The sequence below is a fragment of the Tubulanus polymorphus genome, chromosome 5, assembly GCF_964204645.1.
Source record: "Tubulanus polymorphus chromosome 5, tnTubPoly1.2, whole genome shotgun sequence".
Taxonomy (NCBI): domain Eukaryota; kingdom Metazoa; phylum Nemertea; class Palaeonemertea; order Tubulaniformes; family Tubulanidae; genus Tubulanus; species Tubulanus polymorphus.
Genome location: NC_134029.1, coordinates 3,762,782 through 3,779,977, shown reverse-complemented (window position 1 = coordinate 3,779,977; position 17,196 = coordinate 3,762,782). Strand labels below are relative to the sequence as shown.

The 17,196-nt window shown below is 39.7% G+C and overlaps 2 protein-coding genes across 4 annotated transcripts; one reads left to right on the top strand and one right to left on the bottom strand.

Annotated features, from left to right (window-relative positions):
- Positions 1-1,775: 1,775 nt before the first annotated feature.
- On the top strand, positions 1,776-9,877 carry LOC141905239 (myogenesis-regulating glycosidase-like). Of its 3 annotated transcripts, XM_074794053.1 has the most exons (6): positions 1,776-1,912; positions 2,537-2,649; positions 3,674-3,751; positions 5,463-5,663; positions 5,991-7,811; positions 7,906-9,877. In XM_074794053.1, the coding sequence occupies exons 2-6, from the start codon at positions 2,542-2,544 to the stop codon at positions 7,915-7,917; spliced, it is 2,220 nt and encodes a 739-aa protein (XP_074650154.1). In that variant the 5' UTR covers positions 1,776-1,912; positions 2,537-2,541; the 3' UTR covers positions 7,918-9,877. The 3 variants fall into 3 exon arrangements, with proteins under 3 accessions (XP_074650154.1, XP_074650153.1, XP_074650155.1); XM_074794052.1 differs by having other exon boundaries at positions 5,991-9,877; XM_074794054.1 differs by lacking the exon at positions 3,674-3,751 and having other exon boundaries at positions 5,991-9,877.
- Positions 9,878-10,137: 260 nt separating this feature from the next.
- On the bottom strand, positions 10,138-16,201 carry LOC141905203 (uncharacterized). The gene is made up of 14 exons (XM_074794006.1): positions 16,042-16,201; positions 15,765-15,824; positions 14,903-15,660; positions 14,380-14,520; positions 14,166-14,296; positions 13,992-14,085; positions 13,576-13,650; positions 13,260-13,486; positions 12,767-12,926; positions 12,600-12,677; positions 12,339-12,458; positions 12,085-12,249; positions 11,784-11,922; positions 10,138-11,524 (listed from the first exon to the last, which is right to left on the bottom strand). The coding sequence occupies exons 1-14, from the start codon at positions 16,070-16,072 to the stop codon at positions 10,557-10,559; spliced, it is 3,147 nt and encodes a 1,048-aa protein (XP_074650107.1). The 5' UTR covers positions 16,073-16,201; the 3' UTR covers positions 10,138-10,556.
- Between the last annotated feature and the right edge of the window lie 995 nt (positions 16,202-17,196).

Here is a 17,196-nt window from a genome sequence, read left to right as displayed (position 1 = left end):
TCAAGCGTGACGAGTGAAAAATTCCTGTCAATCAAATTCTATCTGTGACCTGATCGAGACAAAAAATCGGGAAAAATGCGTGAAATATCAGTCACGACTCAGCACTAATGAAATATTTAAAAAAAATCCATTTTGATATCTGCTAATCCGTTATTAAATGTCACATCAAAATCCGGTCGAAATTTGTCGGTGTCTGTGCCTTTATTTTTCGATGAAAACAAGGTATCAGTAACTTAATCCTGCCGGCTAGATTGTAATCTCTGAAAGTAAATGTCACCAGTGTTGACAATTCCCGAAAGTTCTGGTAACCATAGTTGCGTATAGTATTTAGCGCTAGAATCGATTGCGGGTTATTATTCTAACGTTTCCGTTGCAATCATTAATTCGTGATCTGAATCAGCCCCAGCAGCCAGTCATTTGGAAGGCATTGATTCTATTGAAAAACACTTTCCGGTAGTTGTATAGTTGACGGTCGGTTAACAGCTAGTTTATTACCAGCTTAGTGGTGAAATGAAATAATGAGAACGAAATGGAAGCCAATACCCAGCCCGGCCGAGGGGACTAAGCGCGGGCCAGAAAGACTGGGAAAGGCGTGGACAGATTAACCATAGTTTGGCGACCCCTGAAAATATGACTCCCGGTGTCAAATGCTGCTGGATATCATTGCAAAAAATGTTACAACGCCAATTATTTTTGATAATTATTTCAATTTCATCAAGTGATCGCCAGGTTTATATCGGTGCGTGAATTGGCGGATTCGAACTCACTTAGTTTTGCTGAAATGTGACGTCATAGAATTTGCGTCATTCGAAATAACTGCTACCAAACTTGCTTCCGGGTTCACAAATTACTGTCAGTGTCAAAGTTCCAAAGTTCGGCAAAAATTTCTGCTCTATGACGGACGATTTTGTGAACTACGCTGTTGATGAGATTTGATTACTGCTGGGTTTGTTGTTCTTACTGTGGATTCTTGCGGTAAGCTGATGTTTTTTATAAGTGTCACCTTCGGTCTCTACACTCACGTCAGTCGTCACATTCTTCGATTCATTTCAATCATCACAAAGTAAAAAAGTTAAAATTTCTTAGTAACTGATAAAAAAAGAAGTTGTTTTTTCCTCGTGTGCAAAATTGTTCAAATATCTTTCATAGATGAGTTATGGCAAGTGATCTTTCGAATGGTTCCACCGCAGAATTGACCCCTGTCCCCGAAGAAGAGAGAGCTATTTCAACAACTGATGTCGAAGGAGCTATAGCTGCTGAAGTCGCACCTGCTGCTGCTGCTGCTACTGCTGCTACTGTCGTGGTTGAAGATGTCGAAAAACCAACTGAAAAACGCTCTCGTTTCCAAGTCGTGAAAGTAGATAACGAAAGCAAACCGCCGGAAACTGTTGAAGTTATTCCGACTATAAATATCGACAAAGCATCAAATGAAAAAATAAAACCAGCAAAAAACCTGAAAAATATCGAAAGCGATAATTTGACCGTTCGTAGCTTGGACGCAGTTAGGTGTAAGGAATCGGAGGCGATTTTACCGAGAAAAATATCTTCGATCCTAAAACCGCCAAGTTCACTGATCGGATTATTCCCTGAGTCGTTAGAGAGCAGCGACGATCGATTGTATCACACGGTCACGTCGGATAATCAGCTGATCGTACCACGACGGAAAATCAGTAAATCAGTCAACTGGAGCGTTGATAATTTAGTAAAACTCGCTCCTATCGAGGGGAGCGACGTTACGCAATCATCGGTCGGGTCAACTTCTGAAAGTCCTTGGCTCGCCGCTCGCTTGAAACCGTCGACGCCGCAGTCTCCTCCTCCGCCGAAAAAGAAAAAGAAGAAATCGTCGAGTAATCTTGTTTTGGAGAAGTGTAGCTATTCATTTTTCAACGGATTCGGACCATCGATATCGAAGGTATATTTTTTAAAGCTGTAGGCCTAACGATATTAATTACAGTTAAGATATCCAGGATCAGTTCCACAGTTATGACTGGGTCTACACGACTCCTTGATTCCTCAAAAATTCCTTCTTGCTCTGAATGTGCTTGAAACGGCAGAAAATACTTTAAAACTCCTTCAATTCTGGGAAATAGGCAATAAGATACTTGAGAAGTTGTTCATTAGACTATGCGGAAATCAGTACAGTTGGAACCAGGTTCTTTCTGTTACTCCACTTGAAATGTTCTCCTTAAAACTATTTGATACCCCCTTATAGGTTATCCCGGAACAACTGATCTGTATAAGTAAGAGTTGGAATTAGTTCATTTTCAATGAGTTAACTCTTAAGTCAATTCTCGACTCAGCAACTGTGGAAATGGGTCCTTGTTCAAAAGTTGGTCGAGGAAACCATCATGAAGTAACTTCGCAAAAATGTGATGATATTGTCAGAAATTGAATCTGTGGTGTGCTATTTCAATGTGTTGTTACATGATTTAATCTAATTTCTTCTTTACCATAAAAGCTATTTTTTTCAAGTTACAATTCATTATATCATACATCATTATTTCAACTGTTTCTGTGTGTTTACGACACATTTCAGCGATTATGGCTACATGGATTCGAGCTGGCCGCGCTGTTTCACGGCCACCAGTACGTTCGATTGATGGCCGCGTAGCCATACCCACCAGTAACAAACCCCTAGTCGCTATCGAGGTAGTAAACAAATATGTATACCTGATAAAAAAGCCTTATCTTTATATAATTGCTTATCATCTTATATATCTCAATGCTATACAAAATACTGCAAATACGTGTACGGATGGAGTATTGATTTTGTACACGCGATTCCCGGTGGTATTCCCGTTCGTTAATGATTGGATTTACTATGATTTAAAATGCTCCCATAAGATCTTTGTCAGAATAAGAATTTTATCAAGATCAACCCTTTCTTCACCAAATTTCCATCATTGATATTCCCATTTGTAAATGATCGCATTTATTATGATACACGATTTAAAATGCTCCCATGAAATCTCCTTTGTCGCAATAAAATCAACCCCTTCATCACGGAATTGTCATCATCAATGTAATTTGAAAAGCACTTTCTAATAGGCCTACGTGTATCCTCGTTCCCTCCAGTATTTTTGCATAGATTCTAGTTTGGACTCGTCTATTCATATCAATTAACATAACCCGTTTACTGGTATCAATAGACCACATGATAAGAATATCAGATCAATTCGTTAGATTATTCGAATTCAATCAAATTTGATTAGGCTTATTTTAAAACTATTAAATATCGCGTTTGCCACATCTGTTGCTTTGAATTCGCTGTAAAGTAATATATGCCGATGCAATGTCTCTCGCTCTTTGAAAATATGATCTCACAATAACTGCAATAATATACTGAATTCAGACACAGGCAGAACATATAGGTATTTCGATTCATAATTAAAAGCTATGCAGACTACAATTTACTATTTTGCTTTGAAGTCGAGCAATGATTTATTTGTGCTTGACGAAAGCTTCGTGTATGCGGAATATTATATTGAAAATGGAAAAATATTCATATATAACATCTGATACAACAATGGGCTATCAGCTATTCTCAAAAACCATGTGTTCTTTTGCGCTATAGCTTCAAAAGGGTTAAACTACAATAAACATCCAATGTAGTCACAGCTGCCGATTTTTGATAATTTTCGTAATTCTTTTTTTTATAAAACTTTTTTTCCAGTTAATACCCGACGATCGGCCACAATTTCATGACTCGTTGAAAGATCGCCTTCTGTCCCCGTTCTTGGACAGTTTCAACGTAAATCTTCTAGAATCACTATTGTAGGATTTCGTAACATTTGATGGAACCTCGTTAGAAAATGATGAAAATTGAATGTGAGGAATCGGAAAAAGTCCTTGAGTTTGCAACGTGTTTAAGTTTAAATCGAGGTTTCATCAATTCTAACACCAGGCATGCTGTTAGCATTTTAGTTTCTTCTAAATAATTTTTGTTGTGAATTCACTAGAAATTTTTCGTTTTCTTTTTCTCCGAATTTAACGATTAACAGTTCGCTGTGAGAGGAGTGTAAGAGAGATGACTAGTAGTGAGTATCGTGGCGCTCCTAGTCGAAGAGCGGTTGTATTTGCCAACCTACTCTTCCCGGAACCAGACGTCGAATACGGCGCGAAACAGAAGCCTAAAATAAGACGTCATTCGGTAAACTTTATTCGCAAAAACACCGATGTCACAATTTAGAACACCTTCATAGGCTTCATTCACTTGATGTTTTAACTTGTGTGTAGATTTGTTTTCCGACCTCCAGACTTCGTCGTCAGTGATTCTTTATGTCGGGACCAATTCCAAAACTGCACACAACATAGAAGCCTTTGGCATAATCTTCCTAGGCTGAGGCTGTAGGGGACTATAAGTGCTGGATTTTAGGACTTTCTATTTTAGTTGTAGGCTTCTCTTGACCTCCCCGCCCCGACGTTAGTTTCTCTAGCACCAGCATGCAGAGTAGAGTGTCTAGGGTCTCTTAGATGACACTTCTTCTGATGTATTTGCACAGCGTTTACTACTAACTGTTTGATGTGGTGTGGAATTGTTGTTTTAGTGTGTGTAGAACTTAACCTCGCTGTTCTGACATTTTACTGAAAGACAAGTTTTAGCTTTCAAGCACGTGTACATTGTGTGATAGGTATATTTGTTCAGTAGTTCATGTCGATGTCATAAAAAACTGATATAAGTTCGTCCTATTTTGTTTCTAACGCTGAGAGTTGAGCACCTGTTCACTTGTAAACTAAATGCCTATGTAATAATATATCACATTGATAATTTCACCACTGTTCACCTGTGGCAATCTAATAACCTAACTACACCGATATGCAGGCTGCTTAATTGGTTTTCATGGCTTTTGTCGTAATTGCATCATATTGATCAAATTGACCGAAATCCCCGTCATCACACATCACATGAACCATGTGGAGTAATTTTCAAGCCAAATTCAAACCATAACATGATTTTCCTAGTCAAACCCTTTTGCTCAGATTTCTAGAAAAAAATTTTGTGTAGTTATTTAAGTGCTATGCTTCAGCTTACATTCCTTTAAAAACATTTTCAAAGCTTGCTCTTGATCCTATTCATGGGTTTGATTGAAAGGCGATAACAATTATATACACGTATAAGAATATCTCACAGTAGCTACTTAGGTATCATTCATTTATTACGTGTGAAATTTGACCCACCCCTCATGCGTACGTAATAAATGAATGATCCCTTAGGAAAAATGTAAACATATATGAAATAAGATACGTTTTACTTTTTAAGATACTTATATTGTGGTTGGGTATAGTATATGAATTTACTCTTAATAACCTTAGTGGTTTCAGAAACAACATTTAATCTTATATACAAAAAAAATTAACATTGGTTCCATGGATTATAATCAATGAAGGATATCTGAGATTCAAAAGCCTTCCCTTTACAGAAACAAGTTCTCTAACTGCCAAAATGTGTGTTCAATTTTCAGCATGACATCGTGCCACCTCCGCCGAAAAAGAAAGTTGAGATCATCAAACCGAAAGAGTACAGACTGAAGACATTGCTCGTGTTCCTGTTCGTCATAATTGTAGGGGGCGTTACTGTCGTGTGGCTGCAGTATGATCGTAAAATGTACCAAGTTGAAATCGCGATGAAAATCGTCTTCAGCGAAGATAAACGAACATTCAAGGTAGTTTTCAAAATTCTTTTGCTACATCCCTTTCATAAAGTGCACAAACTTCCCATAGATTTCAGGGGAGGATACTGGTGGATTCTCACTTGAAATCTATGGGCAGGGATACAAACCTGATGGCATTAAGACTCACCGCGTTATGAAACCCTGCCTGACTAGCCCGAGTGATGTCATTATTATCAGAAATCCTGTTTCATTTTTGCAGCGGCAGGGTTTCTCGCCGTAGCTGAGTCAAACGCTGCTATCAGGTTCGAATCCGTGCTGAGGGAGGATGATCGGGTGATTATGATTTCCTTATCAATAATCACGTTTCTGTTTTTGTAGATCGTTGATCGGGAAAATGATACCGAAGACATTCGACTGAAAGGGAAACTCGGCGTCACGATGCCTTACTTGGGCCTCCCGAAAACCTGCTCCGACAGAGACAGCAAGTTGCATCTTTCTTTATTGTGGCGTAAATACGGTCAACTGGATATCAAATATTCCGGCCACGATATCAGCAAGGATATCTCGTGTTTCCGCGTCAGTTGGACGGCCGTAAGCGACGAATACCCGCTCATGGATTGTTACGATTTGAGCGGTCACTGGTACGGCGGCGCGATCATACCGAATCAACTGTGGCCGATGGATCGTCAGAATCATTCACTCGAGCCGTATTTAACCGGTAACATGTTCGACGGCGAGTACGGTTCGGTGGTCGAGCGTTACTGGTTATCGTCGAAGGGAATATCGCTGACCGTCGACGAAGACGTCCCACTATCCGTCAGCTTCGACGGCGATAAGTTATGTTTAAGCGCGGCGTATCGCGATACGCCGTACCGCGGGCATAAACCGAGTCTGAACTACGAACTGTGTCGCGGCAAGGATATGCTCGGCGTGCACCGATTCACGCTCGCGAATATGACTCGATTCGCCGCGCACGTGCCGGCGATGAGTTTATTTCGGTATCCGGCGTGGTCGACGTGGGGTCGATTCGGTACGAACGTAACGCAGGCAGACGTCGTCGACCTGGCCGAGACAATCAAGGCCCGCGGGTTTCGTAACAGTTACCTCGTACTGCACGACGGCTGGGAGAATCGTTACGGCGATTTGAAATTCAACGCGATCAAATTCCCGAACGCGACCGCTATGGTCGACGAACTCAGACGAATCGGGTTTAATCTAACGCTGTGGATTCATCCGTTCGTCAACACTGATTCCGTCGAGTTCCACACCGGCATCGTCAACGATTACTACGTGAAAACCAGCCTCGATAAACTGCCCGGTATCGTGTCGTGGTGGCGTGGTAAAGGTTGCGTGCGCGATTTCACGAATCCGGCCGCCGCCAAATGGTTCTATAACAGTCTAGAGCGTATCGTCAATGAAAACGGCGTGCGCATCTTTCGCGTTGCGGGAGGAGAAATCGGCTGGTTACCGAAAAAACCGATGTTCTACGCGAATCTAAGCAATCCGGACTCATTCGTCGAGAAATATATCGCCTTAGCGCTTAAATGGGGTGACCAGACGCAGGTATCGGTCGGCGCTCATACTCAACATTTACCGCTTCTGATGAATATCGAAGGCAAACAGAATAACTGGGGCTCGCAGAACGGTTTGAAGACGATTATACCGACTGTACTCACACTCGGTTTGCACGGTTATCCGTATTTGAGTTTACAAGTCGGTAGCAGCGCTATACGTAATACAGCGAATGATTCTAAAGTGACGATCCCACCAGAAGAGCTCTACGTACGATGGTTGGGAATCGCCGTTTTTCTGCCGGCGTTCGAATTCTCGACGTTGCCGTGGCAATACAACGATTCGGTCGTCGTCATCGCGAAGAAACTCGCGAAACTTCACGAGGATTTCGTGTTTCCGATCGTGAAGAGATTAGCAGAGCACGCGTCGGTCACCGGTGACCCGATTATCCGTCCGATGTGGTGGACGGCGCAGCACGACGATCGTTACGCGCAGGTAATCGACGATCAGTTTATGCTGGGTGATGACGTGATTGTTGCGCCCTCTGTGAACAAGGGAGAACGACGTCGCGACGTTTATCTGACCGCCGGACGATGGAAGTCTCCGGAACACGCGGCTATCTATACGATCAAACGAGGGGCGTGGTTGAGGAATTACCCCGTACCGCTCGGATCCGTGCCATATTTCGTACGTGAAAAGCCTCCGAAAGAATCGAAAGATTTTAAGTATTCATTAAGTAATGACTGAGTTCTTCCAATTTCAAAATCAAAATTTTCTTTAGGTGCGAAAGTGAAGAATACGACGTGGGATCGGTTCATGCTGAAATAAATAGAATTACACCGGCGCTTTTGACCCGGGCCAAATTTGGCACAATCTAAAATATCGTAACAGGCCCCTGCCAATCTCTAGCGTTGGTTAAATTATTCTGTGTGAATGCTAACTTGTTTGGAAGTATGGGGTAAATCCTTTGGCTTCCCACTGCATTATTTGTGTGAATGTTCTTTCTTATTAAGCGCAGCCACATTTGACTCGGGTCCGGTCCGCGCCAAATCGTCTTCTTTGGATAGCGGTAATGGTGTCACATGTAAAAGCAGTTCATCATATTTTTACCATTTTATTCTACGTATTCTGTATATAGAATTGATTATCCGTTAAATGGCACCTGTGCTGGGATAGTGAACATATGCTACCGTAATGGTCTTTCTTATCATCATAGTTTTAAATACATAATATTATACCCGTACATGTAATTAATATACATGAATGAAATACTTCATCATGGCTCATTATTGATATGTGAACCTAACTAGCTTAGTGCCAGTAACTAGCTTAGTGCCAGTGTGGCACTAAGTTAGTGAGGAACAGTAAGTGCCAATCAAGTAATAATCTATGCAATATGCAATAAATATGAATTTTAGCCAGTAATACGCTCTGTACATAATAAGATATATTTTCCTTTAATAGGCCATCAATACTTTTCATAGAATATGATTGTTATACATCAGGGGCCAGTTTTTAAAGACATAGTTTTTACTCTGGATGAACTGTTCTCTTTACGACCTTAGCTTTATGGTTTTAAGAGTTTGAGTTTTAGTCTACTGGCCCCAGTTTTGTTTTTTATTAGTTGTTTTATTTTAACCTAAAATTGTCTTGATAATCAAGTATATAGTAGAATGAGTGCTAGGAAATTTACAAAAAATTTTGTCCATAGGTTTGACCTTAGAGTTTACATATTTGTATTAATTGCATAACTTTGAAATGTTTGCTCTAAATATTACTTTGACGCAATAATTTCTGAATTAAGCTTGCTTTTATTAGTGAGTTAGATGTAATCAAATCCATTTACACATTCCGAAATAGTGGCTATTTCTTGTGTATGATCTTTTTGATCTCTTAATTTATAAGATTAGCGTGTAAAAATTTTGAAACATTGGTGCAACTAGAATTTAAATGAGCTTAGAAACAATGATTGAATTTTCAGGGAAAAGACCTCTGCATACAACGCAATGATATAAAATATACCTCAAATATTCACTATACTCATAGTAAAATCAGCAATCTAGAACTAATGTTGTAATGTCTGGGTTCTTAATTTTATTCATTTGATGATGAATTAAGGTGGAAATAATGATTTGGTAAACACATTTTAATTCCCATTCATACAGCCATATTGTCCCGATGAAAATACAGGAAATTGATCTCTCCAGCACTCTGAATTATAGATAGGGGAATGAATGTGGCTTAAAGAAAGTGCTTCATTGGTCAGTCATTTATATCATAATCTGCATTACAAATATTGTCTTTTACAACAGAATTCCTGCCATGCAGAACGAATGATTGTACAATTCTAGTTCAGTGGTTCAAAGTAAGAATAACCTAACATAATTTTTCACTGATCAATGGTTTGTTTTTATACCAGTAATGCATAATGCCTTTAATCAGTATGTTGAAGTGTTCTTCCTCTGAAGGCTTGTTAATCTAGTCATGCGTAATAAGCCCACCCCTGGTTTATAGCTTTAAGATAATTGGGCTGTTATTGTAACTCCAGAATCAGGGTTTGTTGAATTTAACACATTTTGCTTCTTAATCTTTGCTCAATAACTAATTGCCCAATTTTTAAATCAACCAGTACTTTTAAACAACGGTCTATTCATATCAAATGGTTCGGAAGTGTTATGGATTGAATATTTTGTTATGTTGTTTAAAACATTTTGAAGATTGTCTCCTACTAAAATTGTTTGATTAAAAACATTCCTATGAATAAATTGCACGCGTTTCTTCAGTCTACTTTTTGGTCATAAGGAAGATCATTTTCCTGCACGTTTTCTGAAACTCCTCCGCCTCAACTCCCGAGAATAACCAAATATCGAAGCCAACAGTTGGAAGGCCTGGAAAGTCCTCTGCTAAATACCCTTTCCTTAATTGCTTTTGGAATGAAACCATTTCAATAAACAAACAAATTTGTGTCTTAGTACATGCATATATAAATATATGTATTTATCGACCACTTTATATTATATACAATACAAAATGTTACACAATTTTGCAAACAGCCATCCTAGCTCAAAAAGGATTCATTTACTTTTAATTTAAATATCATATTATAGCACCAGTGAATGTGATGTATTTTTGGTGGTTTCGAGAGACTAATTTACATATCAAAATCACTGTATCGATTACCCACAAGTTCAGGCCCAAACTACGAAAGCCTTCTTCCATCTAACACTTACACAACACGAGCACAACATATCTATACAACAAATAATGTTCAATTATTCATCAATATATTAAAACATAAATTTTCACCGATATAACAGCAAGCAACTGTATAAACAGAAGTAGAATATCTTTAAACATTTCAATCTCTCCTGAGTTTATAATCAGTTTCTACATTCTGTGTCGACAAACAGTTTGTCAAGAAAGCTCAACATTTTAGTCTAATACGATAATATCGTCATCACTGACATCATCTAGTAACTGTGTATTAACACGTGCAGGCCAAGCCTGTAACGCTGAACTCTCGGTATTGACAAGTGCAGGCCAAGCCTGTAATGCCGAGCTCACTGTATTGGTGTGTTCAGGTCGAGCCTGAAATACTGAATTCTGACTGCCATTCATCATATTCAATTCAACTGATGATTCACCAGTCGTTAATGTCCCGAGAACAGCAGAGGTCACTCCCTCAGCAGAGGTCGTCCCTTCAGTGGAGGTCGCTCCCTCAGCAGATGAAATATCCGTCGGTTTCGAGTTCGGTTTTAGAAATGAGGTCAAGGTTATTCGGCGGGGCGGTTTTATAACGGGAATTGGTTTCGGGGGAGTCAATTCCGCGATGGGCATCGATTTAAACGCGTCCGCCGGTGAGCTCTTTACGGTGAACTGTTTAATTGAAATTCCCGCAGATGTTTTCGACGTTGCAGTTGGAGTCGAGGTATCCATCGCTTCGCGTTCGTCCTTCTGCTGCAGTGGGGTTGGAGCGCGTGATACTGGTTGTTTAGTAACGTACTGCCATTGACCCGGTATCGGCAGGTCAGTTAACTTGTACTGACTCAACATGTCAGGATTAACGTACCAGCATTTACGCGGATATGACGAGTCCTTTTTATACTGCGCGATCGCGTTGATCTTCAATTCGACTTGACGTTTAGATATCTCGTAATCGGACGCGTTGACATTAGCTGGACTAGTCGGAGTGGATGGTACGGTAATAACCGGAGCATCGACTTCCATCGGAGCGACTCCAGAATCTACTCCGATATTATCGTTATTCTCTTGACTCTGTTCTGCGAGTTCTGAAGACGGTTTGCAACCGTTTTTCAGTCTCCAGTACTCGCGGAATTCGCGAATGAGTTTCTTGATTCCACATATATTCCCGTGCACCAAACGAATCAAATCCGACATAGCTGAAAATAAAGTTAACGTATGATTAATTGATTGATTTTCGTGCTAATTTTTGGTGTGTCCCTAATCATCTAACTATCATCCTGGCAAGCGAGGATAGTTCCTAACAAACCCACTACACCTGCCAGCAATGAAACGGGGTTTTATTTTGAAATCGAAAATTGAAGTACAGAATGGAAATTCTGGTTCTGGGTTGCGTAAACGATCTTCCAAAAAAAGAATACAAAAACTTGATCGATGGATAACTATTGAATAACTTACCTTCCTCGGGGACTGGTTTTTTAAGAGCTCGAGAGGCAGCTCTCGATGCCGGGCTCCCACTGACTGCATCAGTAGGTAATGAACCCTTCGTACTGTGGTAGGTTGGAATAGGAAAACTACCGTCATTCAAAGGAACAGCCTAAAAACAACAACATCAAATCTGAGATTGTGTAAGACAGTCGGAAGGCCAGAGAATCTGATCAGTCTTTTGTAGGACCCCCAAAATTTTGAGTACTCATTCTATAGGCACTTTTCGTCAAAATGGGTACAATTTTGTTCAATCCCTTGGATCGAATCTTACCCGATAAGTTTCTAATTGATTGTATTGTACGGGTATCGGTCCTGGTTTATCATCGATGAAACATCCGATTATAATCGGAACAAGCGCTTTACATTGTCTCTTTAAATCCATCTCGAACTGACGAGCTTTCAGCTGCTGATCAGCTTTCATCTTCTCCGGACTCATCTACAATCGCGAACATTTCATATCTCAATAAAGGGCAAACAAAATGTGTTCATCTGCAAACTGAATCTTAATACGAGAATATTCCTTACGTCTTCATCATCTTCGCAACCTTCGTCGCCCGACAGATAGCCGTGCGGGACGAAGAAACCATCTTCATCATCGTCATCTGCATCATCACCGCCGCCGACCTTCTCATCTTCATCTTCACCCTAATTATCAAATATATTCAGAACAACATTTAGTCGAAATTTATGTATATCTGCCCAGTAATTTGGATATTACTCTCAAGTTGGACTGGAGCCCGACTTGAGCGGAGTAAGCTGATAGCATTTTCACAGGATTTTCTTTACCTCAGAGTGAGATAAACTCTCTCCTGGTTCCTCTTCTTCCCACTCATCGTCGCTGTCGATTTCATAATCAAACAAATTCTACGAAAGATTATTGAAAATTCGAAAAGTTGATTAAAAGTTGAATCCGAGTCATTATCGCAAGATTGTTTCAAAACTTTCTCTCTCACCTCATCTTTTCTAAACGGGTCCCTAGCGTTCAGCTTTGAGCTCTTCTTTCTCCACGTGCCATAGTACGGAGGTCGATAATTCTCGTGGAATTGTATCAGTTTTGCTTTCGTTTTCACTGCAGAATTGTCGTCAATTGCGACCACGTCACTTTCATTTTCACTGATATAACAATAAGAGCGTATTAACGAGGACTTAGCTCGAACGTTTGGGTAGCCACTTTCCACCCATTTAGAAATCCCCTGAGTTTCCTTGATTTTTCAATATCATAACACACCAATACGCTGAGTAAATCCAAGGAATTTCTTGGTTTAAAATTTTACAATTTCTTCACTCTTATGAATTATGTATTGATAAAGAAGCGTGTGGTCAATAACATATCCGAATTCCCTGAATTTTCCATGTTTTCCAGGTCAGTGGCCACACTGTGGCCATTCTACGAATGATAAATAAAAACCCAAAAGTAAGTCAAATGAGCCTCTGTAAATTACTTACAATTTCCATGTTTTCCCTGATTTGCCTTTAACATACGACGTAGATTTGATACGGTGTAAATACAGCTCCGCGGTTGATGAATCTTGTTTCGTCAGCAAATCGTCGAACGCCTCCATTTTCAAATCGTGATTCGCCGAGTCAAAGCGAGTCGACGGAGCCAACCTCATGTTGTCTTTAACTTGGAAATCGCGGAAGAATCCGTTCGTGGTGAACTGTTTGACCGTCGTCTGAATGCAAAAATTACGCATTAGTTTCTAAAATTAGATTTAGAATCAACTGCAATTAAATGAAAAAACACTGAAGGTTCTTTTTATACCTTGAGAACAGGGGAGGTATCATTCTTCACGAAGAAACTTCGAAAAGATTGCTGTAATTTCTGCTGTTTCTTCATCTGCAGTAAAACGAAAATAAACCAAAAATCAGACGATTTCATGTCATCAACGCTCAAATGAATAAAAGTCTTGCACATGATGTTTTAGTTTGTTTGCCCTCAAGTATTGGAGACTTGCTGTCATATAACAACAGAAGATAATATGGTCATCTATAGATTTAAGGGAACAGTTTATAAATCATACATTGTATATTGAGTATCAATGTGGCATTGGGTACATGATAAAAGAACATGGCTGCAAAACAAGAAATTTCCAATACGCCACTCTGTGTTGTTGTAATACTGGCCTTATCAGTTATAAGGAACTGTCCACAACTGGAAATGAACAGATTAAAACATACCTTTTCTTCTTCATCGCGCAATTTTTCATTCTGGATTTTATTTTTTTCGCTTTCCTTCAATTTCTTCTCTTCCTCCTTTCGACGTTTCTCTTCCCTGAATAATCAGCGAAACAAGATATTTCACTCCGGAAAGACCGCAGAAAACGATGACTGAATGCCTCTCAATCTACTCACTCAATAGCTTCATTCTTCTTCTTTTTCTCATCTTCTTTCTGCTTCAATCTCTCCAGTCTCTCTTTTTCGACTTGTTCTTTTTTATCCTGTTTTTCCTTCTCTTTCTGTAGTTTTTCCTGTTCTTTTCGTTTCTGGAATGAAGCCAAGTTATGATAAACAACCAACTACAATTACCTAACCTTGCACCCAGGGCTAAAGTATTGAATAATGTTACCTTTTCTTCATCCTTTTTTCGCTCTCGTTCGAGTTTCGCCTCTTCGCGAAGTCTCAGTTTTTCTTGTTTTTCTCGTTCTCTCTCTTCGCGTTTTCGCTGCCTCTCGGCTTCCAGGGCGAGCTTCTTACCAGACGCCGGAGTCTTTGGTGGAATAAACACAATTTTCAATATCAAAATAACAACACTAAACTCATGGCACGCAGCAAGAAAAATCTTGAAACAGGAAACAGATTGTACATATATTTCCGCAATTTAATTTTCAGTTCACCCTTGCTCACAGAGTGAAAAGAGAAACATTGAAACAACAGCTGTTTGTAGCAGTCTGACTGAAGCAAAAGTCAACATTTTTAACAGTCAAATATCAGCGTTTTTAAGTTTAACTTTTTAAGAAACCTGAAGTCCAAAAGTAAGCACTTTGCAGCACGAATGATTCAGAAGTAGGCATATTCCTAATTCAGCACTTTCAAACTTTGCCAGACTGGCTACAAACACCTTAGACTTCACTTATTGCGCGAGTACTCACTTTTCTGACGATTGCCGGTGATTTTGAAGTCGACTCTGTGACTCCTACAGGTGACTGACCCTCATGTAACTTAACGACTTTCTTAGCCGGCGTCGCTTCGCTTTCTATACTGCGTTTCGAGTTTACGGACGTGTTCTGTTCGTTGATACTGTTGTCGGCATCTTTATCCATCAAAATCGACACCTCTTCATCGACGGACATCGCCGAGATATCGGCCGCTTCGAGCGCATCATCATCGTCACTATCATCCTTCTCATTGATGGTTTCCTCCTTCTTTTCGTCGTCATCATTATCAACGATGACTTTCGCGTCGCTATTTTTCGTGCGGTAAATAAACCGATCTAGTTTGTCGTTTCTCGCGACGATTCTATCGATCGCCTCCTTTTCGTTTTCCTTTTCGTCGAGAAGGGAAACGCAGCCGTCTTCGTTTTCATCCTTTACGGAAGTCGAAACCTCTCGTTGTTGGGCGGCTTCGATGTACCGATCGAGTAAACCAGGTCTAGACGCCGGTTTCGTTGTTAAAGCCGATAGAGGGATATTTTCCGTTTCCGAACTCGAGCTGACCTCGTTTTCGGACACGTAGACGTTATCTTTGTTATCTTCTTTTCTATTCGTCGCCGATTTTAAAGCGTTCGATTTATTCGTTTTGATTACTTTCGGGGCGGGAATTTCGTTATCGGAAAGTTTACGTTTTTTTGACGCGAGAACCGGGGCGGTGACGATCGGTTTCTGACCGAGTTGAACAAACGGCAAACGAGCTGAAAATATCACTTTACATTTCAGGAATTTGACAAAATCTGCAACTTAATCAATACGGACACCTAAAAATAGCAGTCACTCCTATATTCGGTAACGAACTGACCTTGTTTGAGACCAGATTTCGAAGAAGGTTTTAAAGGCGACGTTCCAACAGGAATCGGATCTGAAAATGGAAAACATCAGAACTACATTATTGGGATTAAGTTTCTTGTCAACTTTAAGTTCGAACACATTACCAGGTATCCAATAACGATCCTTTTCGTGTACTTTAAAAAACGGGACAATTTGGATTCTTTGTCGCGTCGGTCAATCCGTGAATCAACAAAATTTAATTGGTGGGTGCTGATTTTTTTTACTGTAATCTATCAAATTATCAGTACCTGAAGCCGTTCCATCGTGTAAAGATGACATCTCAATCCCGTTCTACACAACGATACTATTTATCAATGAGATCAGGGGTCGAGGAGAGAGGGGCTGGTCCTGCGGCAGCTGAAAAAAACTACGTAAACAAATGAATTCTTTTTCAGGATATCCCTTCAAAATGGCGCGACTTCGGACATCCGTCAATCGCGTCATTGCATTGAGTTCCCATTGTAGACTGGTTACCGGACTGAATGGGACAGGCAACCAGTCTAACTTACATCATGGAACTGGCCTAATACTGGCCTAACGGTTCGGACAGCGGCAATCCTTACTAACGGACCAGTATATTAATAGTAATTTAATTTCTATAGCGTCCTTTTCACTGTGATCCAATTATAAAATCTTTTATGACATTAGTTTTTGAATTAAAAAAATATTATTAGATGTTCAATGGCGCTTTCTATATTCTGTATAAACGAATAAGGCTTAATTATCATCAATCGATTAATTGGTTTTTACTGCCCCAGCCTATCTTTCCCTGGGTAGAAGTAACATCCGATCCAGCAGCTACTCACTCAAGAGTCATCTATCAAGACGAATCATATTCGGTGCATAGCACTACAATAAAACAAAGATCTCCAAGGGTTCTTAAAAACCATAAGATAAAAATTCTAACATAGAAAATACACTAATTTTATTTATTTCACGCAATTTTATTGTTAAATAACAAAAATAGATTATTCTACACATATATATATTTGCAGATTACAATGATAAACTCCGGTGTAACGTATTTTAACTACTACACAGACTTAAAGATTAAAATATCATGCGCTTAATCAAATCATACAAATATATATCTATATATAGAGAAATAATAATGATCTATTACGATATAACATGCTTGGTGAGCTACTGTATCTATTATTGCAATATATATCTAAATTACGGACTATTTCTATCATTATCTATTGTCAGTCTCAGGTAAAGAGGATTGGGTCTGTCACTAGTAGTAGGGCCCTCAGTAATCACGGGTGGATCTAGCCTCATCAGTACAGCTCAGTCCAGGACCAATCACAGCAGAGTCCAGATACAATCTGAGCATTTCTTGGAATGTGGAAATCAATTCCACACAGTTGAAATAAAGGGATCATATCATATTTGCGAGCTTG